We start from the raw sequence: 11,236 nt of genomic DNA, 5'->3' as shown, positions 1-11,236 counted from the left end.
TTTAAATTTGTTAACAATTCTTATCGCGAATTGTTAATACTGTACAGAACGAATGTAAAAATATATGTAGTTTGAACTTAAAATCTTGTTGCTGTCAAGTTGAACTGTACACACAAGTGCTATGTTCGTGGAATGAGCTTTTATGAGCTTTGTGTTAATTACTAGCCACATAGCAAAGGGTTAAGCTAAGTTAATTAAACAAACAAAACTTTGGCGAAAGAGTTAAATGTTGAGCTTTCATTGCGTTGGACCCTAAATGTTTTAGTACTTTTGAAACAAAATGTGTGGAGCTTTTAGAGTGAAAGCAGTGCGCTTTTGAGTACCATGAGTTTAATTAGTAGTCGTCCACCAGTCATTTGTAATTCTCTTTGTTTTAGTTGTGGCAGAACATTTAAGTTTTGGAGAGGGTTAGGCTTTTTAGGCTGTGCCGGGTAAAATATATTGCGTGTGCAATTAAAAACATTTTATTATTCTTTTCTCTTATGGGAATAGTTGAACGAATCACATGCAATATTTATGGAGGCGGAGCAAGATAGATTAAGTTTTTGGTAGATTCATTAGTAAATTGGACAATACAACAATTCTTAGAGAGGGGTTTTGGTATAATGTATATTAAATTGAGCTTCAAGCCAAGCCGAAGTTGAGATTTAAATATTTTTTAGTTTTATATATGAAGTTTAAGGCAAAGATCCTACAATAAAAGTTTGGATGGAGGTTTTAGAACTTGAAGTAGAAACTCTTGTATAGGTCCTATTTTATTGGATTTTAGGTGTTACAAAAAATAATAAAAACACCATTATCAGGTCGTAGGGGGTGTGCATTAATTTTGTCATAGAAATAATAATAATTTTACCCCCAATTATTGATCGAAAAGTTCAGTGTCAATTTATGCAACTCCGTTTGTGTAAATTACTATAGCATACGAACAGAATAAGATATGTTGATACAATTTTTCTCTAAATGTATTTAACGTCCGCAGAATTTTCAACATTAAATATACACCCGTGTAAAAGTACCACCCTATTAAAGGCCCTTGTGGTTTGACAATTTTTATACCCTATACCACATATGGTATTATGTTTTTGTTTGTAACATAGAGAAAGAAGCGGATAGACCCATAGTTACTTTTGAGGATATTTATAGAATCAATTTCTGCGTCGATTTATGCAAATCAGTCCGCCTAGTCGTCCGTCCGTCTGTCTGTGCAGGTATTTTTGTGAACAAAATGCAGGTCGTTTTTATTATTCGATTGAGATGAAATTCCAAACAATATTTGTTTGGCCTAATGACGAACCCTATTGAAATTGGTGAGAATCGGTTCAAATTTAGATATATCTTCAACCCATTTTGGGTTAGTTGTGCACCAAATGGCCAATATCAGTCCAAATGACCTAAATTTTGGCACATTCGACCGATAGGAAAATATTGGCCTATATAGACAACTTTCGATCAGAAATATATAAACAATGGTCAACACCAGATCCCAACTTTAAAATAATTCCGTTTCTAAAATCATCAAAATTCCGAATACTGGGGTGATAACTTTATATGGGGGCTATACGAATATGTCGATATTTACAGGTAATTTTCGGTAATACCTATTGCGATTTCTAAGTATCAAATTTGAAACAATTCCTCTAACAAGTGACAAAAATCGTGCAAATACAGAAAATAAGAATGTACCAGTATATTGGGGCTATAATCTATAATCTAATTTTACTCATAAGATGTAGTTCCTATTGCGAACTCAAAATTGAAATTTGATTCTCTGCAAAGTCTTTCTTACATACTGGGAGCACAACTTGCCACATATCCTCCGTATTGCCAGTAAGCCAAAAATAATGTAAACTATACACTCACTGCACTACCAGTAAGTAGACAGAAAAAAAGCTAGTTGAGAAGTATCAGTCGGTTTTGTCGAAAGAAGTATAACCTCCGCCAATGTCCGTTTATGAAAATAAATTTTAACTTACGTTATGATTCTTAACATATTGACCCTTCATGGGATGGTGCTGTATGCAGAGCGTGTCAATATTTTCCATTTCGTATCTGACCTAAGTCAGATATAAATATTACAACGTGCCAGATTTAGACTTAATATGAAATATGTGATAATTTTTAGAAAATGTTGAGATATGTGTGAGGTATCATATATATCGGACCGAAGTATTCCACTTCATCTAATACTGATAAAAATATTGGTATGTGAAAATTTTAAAGAAGAATGAAATTTTATTTCCAATTTTATGGCAATAAATGATAATCAAAATGTTAAACTTTTGTGGGGAAAGTACTATAAAGCGTGGGCCCACAGATCCCTTATTCACATCAGAGAGAGAGAGAGAGAGAGAGAGAGAGAGAGAGAGAGAGAGAGAGAGATATTTAAATATATCAAGTTTGAAAAGAATCGCTGATTTGTTTCGCAAGTTGTGGAATGTATAAATACTGGCAATTGTGACTCTTTGTGGGGAGGTACCACATGTTTAGTTTATGAGAGATATAATGATTCAAAATTTTGACTCATTGTAAGGGAGGTACCAAAAGGAGTGGACCGATATATCCCATCTTTGAGATGTGCAAAACTTGAAGATAATCGGGCTCTTACTTCACATTTTCCGAGAGTTATAATTATTCGAAATGTTGACCCTTTGTGGGGGAGCTACCAGAAGGAGTAGGCGGATGTATCCCATTTTCGTACTAGATCTTGTGTTGATGGAAATATTAGGATGTGCAACGTTTGAAAAAATGGGATGCTTATTTCGTCTTTTAAGAGCGTCGTGGTTATTCAAAACTCTGGCCCGTTGTGTGGGAGGTATGAGAAGGAATGGGCCGATGTATTTTATGGGGGAGGTACCAGAAGGAATGGTCCAATCTCTACCTTCATTATGACAGATTTTGTGTTGACAGAAATATTGAGATGTACCAAGTTTTAATGGAATCGGATGTTAATTTCGTGTTTCTTCGTGAATATTCAACATTTTGACCCTTTGTGGGGGAGGTACCAGGAGGAGTAGACCTATATATTCCATCTTCACATCAGACCATGGGTTAATAAAATTATTGCGATGAGTGTATTTTTAAGATGCTCGGACTCTTGAATTACATTTTACAAGAGTTATAATTATTAAAAATTTTTTACCCTTTTGTGGGGGAGGTACCAGAAAGAGTGGATCGATATTGCCCATCTCCGAACTCGATCAAAGTTTAACAATAATATTACCAAGTTTAGACCAAATGGGGTACTCCCTTCGATAGTTATCGTGCTCATCAACCAGCCAGACAGACCGACGGCCGGAGAGCTTTAGATCGACTCCAAATGTCCTGAAACAGACTTGGTCTAAAGGGACCTAGGGTCTAAAACCGTTATTTCGATGAAGCACATTGTGGCCGTATAAAATGATGTATACCTTCTGTAGGCATATGGCTGAGGTTGTAGTTAAAGTCGAAGATAGATTGATGGGTTATTCGGCCCATACAGCTCTGAAGTTTTTGCTGAGAGCGCATTCATAGTGTTTCGGGGGTCTTGCAATTGTTCGAAGTTGTGTTAAACGGAATGTATTTACCAGGGATTTTGCCTCTCAGTATCGATTGTAGACGTCGCTAATAAAGACCGATGATGTTCGTCTGTCAGCTATGGAAATGTGTAGATCTATGTTGACGTGACGTAAAAAGGTTGCCAGCAAACGTTTTAAAAGACGTATTGACCGAATTAGTGAAGGGGAAGATGCCGCTTGCTAACCAAAAACATGATTTATGAAATATTTACGGAATTCGACAAAACATACAATATATTGGACGTTATGTTTATGATTTTCGGAAAATTGGTTTAGTACCTATTGAAAACCCTATACAAACAGTATTAAAATATGGACAGGAAAAAATGAAAATCTCAAATACACAAAGGAAATAAATGAAAATCAATTTTTTAATTACTAATCCATTCTGAAGTAAGCGATTTCTTGCCAAAAATGGCGTCGGGAAAAGAACTCGCGAGAATTAGTTTTAAGGTTTTCCCATGTAGGATATGCATTGATTAGATATAAAAAAATATTGAATGTTGTTTCCTGGAAAAAATTACTGACAGCATTGCTGTTATAAACTCTTAACTACATTTCACAATCAAGCTCATTAAACGAACATTTTTGGTGTCTTTTAGAACTCAACTTATACTAACCTAAAAAAACAAAACTAAATAATATTTATGAACTAAAAACTTAAAAAGAATACAAAAAAATAAAGCATAAAGAAAAATTTAAACAAATAAATCATACATCATTCTACACTTCTTTTTTCTTCTTTAATTATATTATAATTTATAATATTTTTCTTTTTGTTTTCTTTCATTTATTTTTTAATTATATTAACTTACTCGCCTTAAAAATATAGCTATCCCTTATCCTTGCCGGGACCCACACTAACACCCAACAAATGTTCACCGGCCATTGTCAGACCAGCCGGCTGATGGGCATAGTTGCGTATCTGATGCAGCGAAATCAGCTGATTTGGAAATGCATTCGAGGCATTGTTTTGGTTGACGTTTTTATTCTGAAAACTGATCGCATCGTAGAGATACGGACGCTGAGCCATGGCATGATGCGAGAGGGTATTCAAGTGCGGAGGCATAGAGTTGATCGGTGTAAATGCTGAGTTGGTGGTGGTTTTGGTAATGCTCGACGCATCGTAGGGTCCAACGGTGGAAGGTGTGGAGACTGTAAGAGAAGAGCAATAAGAATTTGAAAATATGAGAAATATACATCGCTAGTTATACGTATTAAATAAATGTCTAACAAGTCATTAACAATTTAGGTTAAAGTCAGTTGTTTTCCTAATGCCGATTTATATCAGATATGGTATTGACCCTTAAAAATGTGATATAATGGAGTAGAATGTGGCGATAAGGATGGTTTCAATGATAGGCGGCGTCAAACGATCATAAACAACAGTCAATGGTAATTCTATAAGAACACAGCCTACAGTAAATACATTGAAGTTGAGACTTAAAAAAAACTCAGGGGAGGTTAATATTGACCCGGTCAACAACAACTCTTGACCATAAACTCGGGAGTATTAATTTTGTTCTTTCGTTTGCAAAATCTCGAAATATTCATCCGGAGTCCATTAATTGTCAGCATAAACTTCGAAGCCCCCTTTTGTCAATCAAATCTTTTAACCAGGGATTCCAATAAGAACTGCGGTACCAGAAATAATGAACTTATTGGTTCCATTTTCTCATGGGCTCTAAGGTTGATTCAAATATTTAGATCTGCAAAATAATATAAGTGGAATACTCCATTCGAGAGTTATCATGTGTTCAGATAGGCATATTAAGTGATACATAAAAAGTGGAAAAGCAATAATTTGGCAGGAAAAACATTGCTATAATCATACATAACCGAATATAGGAAGTTGCCGTTATTATATTGGGAGTTTTTGTCATAATCTATTACGATATTCAAAATACGAAATTTGAGACAATTCGGGTGAATAATGTCGCTAAAATCATCAAAATACCGATTGCACTGAGATACCGTTTCCGACGTGAACCAGCATAAATAAATTTCTGTAACAGACGGTAATACCTGTTGCGAGCATATAATACGAAACAATTCCGAACTTAGAACTTAGACGTACAGGGTGAGATGAATAACTGCAACCAACTTCAGACTGCTGTCATTTCTAAGGCCGCAGCAGCTGCTCAAATTATTCCACTGACAGCTCATTATATTGTTTACAAGCGCATAAAAGCATTTTGGTGAGAATTTTTCAGAACAAAGTTATTCGTGATGTAATTCAAGCGTGATAGTGTGATTTCTTTATATTTGGCTGGAAAACCACAAGTGACTATCGTTAGAGCACTCCAATGTGGGTAGTGAGCACTTAAATGTGAATAAATCTATTGTGTCCCGTGCCATCGCTCGTTACCGTGATGCTGGTAGCGTCGCCCGACGTTAAGGAAGTGGACGGAAGAAAACAGCAACATCAGCAGCAATGGTTTGAAAAGTAAAGAAGCGACTTGATCGAAACCCACGTCGCAGTGGCCGAAAAATGGCTCGTGAGCTGAAAATATCGCAATATTTCATTCGGCTAATATTGAAAAAATGAGCTCGGGGTAAAGCCATTGGGTTTCCAAAAAGTGCAAGAACTGACACCGTTACAGAACAGAAATAAATTAGACTCAAAAGAGCTAATGAGTTGATTCGCTTGGCCGAAAGTGGTTTTCTCCGATGAGAATTTGACGAGAAAACTTTCGTTGTCCAGCAGTTTGTACACAAACAAGTGATCTTGTTTAATTGCCAAAGAGATCAGCTGAAAGTATGCACCTTCGATTGGCCACCAGAACTCAAGCGCCGGTCATGGTGATGGTATGGGCCGCCCTAATAGCCGATGGTCGCTCTCCGCTCGTATTAATCAACCGTGGCAAGAGAATAAATGCCGAATATTTTCGCGACAATATTCTGAAGGTGTAAGAAAGCCTTGGGTACGCAAAAATTTTGTCCGCACACCTCTGATATTCCAACAGGACTCAGCACTATCGCACTCTGCACGCGTTACCCAAGAATGGTTACAAAATGAGGTTCCTCGGTTCATTTCCAGCGCAAAATGACCACACTAAAATCTCCGGATACCAATCCTTGGACCATTGTGTCTGGAGTATTTTGGAAAACAAGGTTTTCACTAAAAATACCTAAGTGTCGATCATCTCAAGCAGCGCTTCGCCGGGAATGGATCAAAATATCCCAGAACAATATTCTGGTAGCGAGTGACGGTTTCATTGGCCATTGAAGGCCATAATTCGTGCCAAACATGATCAATTCGATCAAATCTAAACTTATTCTAAAATTTGATGCTATTTCCGACATTTTTTGCTCTCATTCAATAACATTAAAAAAATGAAAAAATGTGGCGTTTGACTTTTTGCATTTTTTTATCTCACCCTGTGTATATACTCTTCGTACTATGTAATGGGATGTGTGAAATTTAAATACAATCAGAATTTCCTAGAACTGACAAAAATATTGGGATATGAAAAGTTTGCACAAAATATTTGTACCAGAAGAGGTAGACCGATATGTGCAGTCTCCGAACTCGATCTAAGGTTAACAATAACATTACGATGTACCAAGTTAGGCAGACAGACAAGCCAGCCAGATAGGTTCCTAGATCGACTCCAATTGTCCTGAAACGGATTTGGTCCAACGAGACTTAGGGTATAAAACCGTTATTTCGATGAGGCACGTTTTGGCCGTATCAAATCTGTAGCCATATGGCTGAGGGTATAAACAGCTGTAACTCCTTGAGTTCTACAGACCTAGGCATAAAAATTAGATAGAAAAATAAGACAAGATTTGTAGGAAAAATATAAATTGTCATCTCGAAATGCGCATTGATGATTCAGAAAATCATGCCAATCACTGAGTCGATAAAACCAATTGTCAATTAAAATCTACAAGGCCTTCTTTGTACTGTCTGGGATGATTGTTGTTGAAAATTGGCTACATCGGTCGATGTTAAGGTTTTACTTTAAGTATCAATGCCTCCTGATTTTCGGTGTTCTGACTGTTTCAGAAAGCTGTAAACATTTCGGGGTTTTAAAAATATATAGATTTTGACACCAGTTATCGACTGAATTGATATTCGTTAAATTAAATTCGTCCTGCCAAACCTTTCAATATCTTAGACGGATTCTTGCAATATGCAATTCTTTATAATTTAATCACATCCTCACAAAGTACTTTGGCTGTAGTTGAAGGATGTGAAACTAAAACGCTAGCCTCCAACTGTTGGTGCATTGAAAGACACATATTCGATATATTCGTAGACCTGCCGGACCAAAGAGTTCAGTCGGAATAACCATTTTAATGTATATTTCAAATTGTATAATAAATAGGATTCTGTTTGAGAAGATGAGCCGGAGTCGGAACCGTTCAGAAAGATAATAATTCGATGTGAGTCAAAAACGGATGGCCTCCGCAGTCCTGGCTGGAAAAATGGAGTTCTCATCGAACCACGAAAAAAATCAAAATCAACCTCAGCCTTATACTTGCCCGTAACACTTATCTTTCAAACCCCCTTACTATGTACGACCGTATAGCTTAAGAATCAAACCTCTATACTTACCAATGTCCTCCCGACCATTATCATTCATGCGATGATGAGCCTGCAGATCGTTGTGAGGATTATTCGATTGTCCCGCATTGCCGGCCTGCTGTTGTTGTTGCTGCTGCTGGTGATTGCCATAGTCCATGTGACCTTGTTGCTGAGAGGAGGGTTGCTGTTGTTGGGGATTTGTTTGCTGTTGCGGATGATGTTGTGACGAACCGCCCTGTTGGCCGCTGTGATGCTGTTGTTGCTGCTGCTGATGGGGATGTTGGTTGTGATGTTGCTGCGATTGTTGTTGCTGCTGTTGCTGTTGATGCATAACATCATTCAAGTTGGCTGCCGAGTCAGGGCTAACTTTGGGCCAATACGAATTGTCGGTGGGTGCTATTGTTACCGGAGGTAAGGTCAAGTTGTTGCGATTATGTTGATTGTGGACCCCGGCAACAATGCCTGCTGCTGCTGCGGTTGTGCTGGCCGCTCCGCCCGAGCCTACACCTGTTGTAACCGAACCAGTATTAGTAGACGAGAGATTGGAACCTACTGCAGGATTACTATTACCTGTGTTGTTGTTGGTGGTGGTGCTGTTGGTTGTTGTTGAAGCTGCTCCACCTGCCGCAGCACCGGCAGCCGGTGTGGTTCCCCCAGCCGGATTGTTGCCAGCATTTGTGACCACAATGGGCGGTCGCTTGTCGGTCCTCTCCGCATGCTTTTGCATATGTTTATTCAGATATGTCTCCTGGGTGTACGACTTCCCGCAGTACTGACAGATGTGCGTCTTCAGATGCTTGGACTCCTTGTGCTTGGGTATATGGTCGAGGAGTGAGGGTTCGTCGGAGAAGCATTTGTAGCACGAATTACATTTGAATGGTTTGTCAGTTTGGTGGCAACGTGAGTGTGATTGAAGATTGGAGAGCTGGGAGAATGCCTTCTGACAGCCGGGATGTCGACACTTGTAGGGTTTGTCACCCGTGTGCGTCCGAATGTGCTGCTGCAGATGCGACAGCTGGGTGAACTTGCGCTGGCAGATCTCACAGCGATACGGCTTGATGCCCAAATGTATTCGCGTGTGCTGCGACAGATATGACGAATTGGCGAATGCCTTGGAGCATTGGGTGCATTTGTAGGGTTTCGATTCGCGCATGTGCATCTGGGTGTGCAGCTGCAGGTCGGCTTTGGATGTGAAGATCTGGAAGGATGAGAAGAGGGGGAGAAGAAATTTGGGAATTAATCAAAAAATTAATTTAAGCTTCAAAAGAAAATGAAAACTTTTGGTAACATGTTTGGGAGAGAGAAAATTCTTACTCTCCCTTCTCTCTGTCTCTCTTTCTACACTGAAAGTTCTTTTCTCAATACCTTGGTATCCTTAATATCCTGCAATTGCATCGGATGATGCGGCGACGATGTGGACGAGGAAATACCATTGTTGCTGTCATTCGTCTGTTGCTGCTGTTGTTGTTGCTGGCGATTGTGGTGGCGTGTTCCACCATTGTCCACACTATTGCTGGTAACAACAATGTGCTGATTAGGATTCGGCGGATAGATACGCGATTTACGACCACGACCACCACCGCCAGAACTGACCGTCGAACTGACCACTCCAGTAGTCGAGTCGGCCAATTTGGTGTCCAAACACAAGGACTTTTGATGCAACAACACCGCCTCGGCCACTGAACCATTCGGTGTGGTGGTGGTCGATACTGCCCCCTGGATTTGATAATGCGCCTGATGTTGTTGCTGCTGCTGATGTTGTTGCTGTTGATGCTGCTGCTGTTGTTGTTGCTGCTGCTGATGTGCCGGCTGTTGAGTGTAGTTGAGAACAGAGGTTCTCAAATCGGCGGTATTCGAAAACACGCTCAATGGTCCTAAGGTAACACGTTCGTTTAGGGTATTTCTTAGCTGATCTATGGATCGGTGCACGGCCTGTGAGTACTCACCACCCGGTGGTATTTCACCAATCAATGGTGAATTGTGATGATAGTCAAGACCACCGCCAATTGGACGGTATTCGATGAGACGTCCTTCCATGGTTTTAGTTGGATTTATTGTTGTTTATTTTCTTTTGTTTTAAATTCGTAATTTTCAGTGGGAAATTTATTGTTGTTGTTATTTATTTTGATTTGACACAAAGTTGTTGCCATTCATTTTTGCTTTTTTTATTTTTTTGTTGTTGTTGTAGTTTTATTTAAATTTAAAAGTCTTATATAGTTTTGATTTCGGTTTTTAAGTTTTCATTTTTTTTGCTTAAGGAACACTAGGTGGAAGTTGGAAAATAATAGTTTTATCACAAGAAATTTAAATTAATTAATATTTTGTTTAGTGAAAATGTAGAATAGACAGTTATAATTGCGGCAGTCATATATTCAACATCCGTTTTACAGAGCGTATAACTGCTGCCGTCAATCATCCGCCATGGTATCATGCGGCGTACAAATTTTTACGGTATAAATTACGAGAACTAAGTCATGTAAGCTACAATAAGTTATTGTATCTAGACGAGAAACGTTATTTATCGAAATCCAGAGGGTGGATGTTTTCTTCCCAGGAAGTCCTATCTGGGCCATTTTTAGGGTATGAAGTCGAAAAAAAAAGTTAAGAGTTCCACATTTTTTTTTTTTGAGGAGGTCTCTAAAAAATCCAACATTTTCCAAATATATTTTTTAAAGAAATACACGATTTTTGTATGAGAATCCTTGAGAAAACTCCACGGTTCTTGATCTGGAGGTCCTCGATAAAAATTCGTAAAAAATTCACCATATTTTGTTAAGTGACTAGTTTCGGTTAAAACTGCGTTGAACAAAAGCCCTTTAAAATCTACTTAAAAATATTAGTAATTAAATCCGACATCATACTTGTGTCTTTGTGTATATTTTTTGTAACAGACAAAAAGAAATGTTATAGAACCATAGTTTCTCTTGACGATCCCTATAGGATCACATTCTAAGTTAATGTATACATGTTCGTCCATCCTTCTCTTCATGTATTTTTGTTGGTAAAATACAGATTGCATTATTTGTTCGATTAAGATTAAATTTAGCTTGGATCATTTGTTTGACCCTAGAACGAACGCATCTGGCAATTTTCACCCAATATCTGTGGTCCTTGGAAAAATCCTTTAAAAAATCAATAAATATTAGTC

At 38.2% G+C, this 11,236-nt stretch overlaps 1 protein-coding gene across 1 annotated transcript; it reads right to left on the bottom strand.

Moving 5' to 3' along the window:
- Positions 1–4,374: 4,374 nt before the first annotated feature.
- LOC101896298 (zinc finger protein rotund) lies at positions 4,375–10,125 on the bottom strand. The gene is made up of 4 exons (XM_059126519.1): positions 9,454–10,125; positions 8,710–9,286; positions 8,119–8,556; positions 4,375–4,709 (listed from the first exon to the last, which is right to left on the bottom strand). The coding sequence occupies exons 1-4, from the start codon at positions 10,123–10,125 to the stop codon at positions 4,387–4,389; spliced, it is 2,010 nt and encodes a 669-aa protein (XP_058982502.1). The 3' UTR covers positions 4,375–4,386.
- Positions 10,126–11,236: the final 1,111 nt, after the last annotated feature.

The sequence above is a fragment of the Musca domestica genome, unplaced genomic scaffold (assembly GCF_030504385.1).
Source record: "Musca domestica strain aabys unplaced genomic scaffold, Musca_domestica.polishedcontigs.V.1.1 39, whole genome shotgun sequence".
Taxonomy (NCBI): Eukaryota; Metazoa; Arthropoda; class Insecta; order Diptera; family Muscidae; genus Musca; species Musca domestica.
Note: the sequence above shows the minus strand (reverse complement) of the source record. Positions and strands in the feature narration are given on the sequence as shown.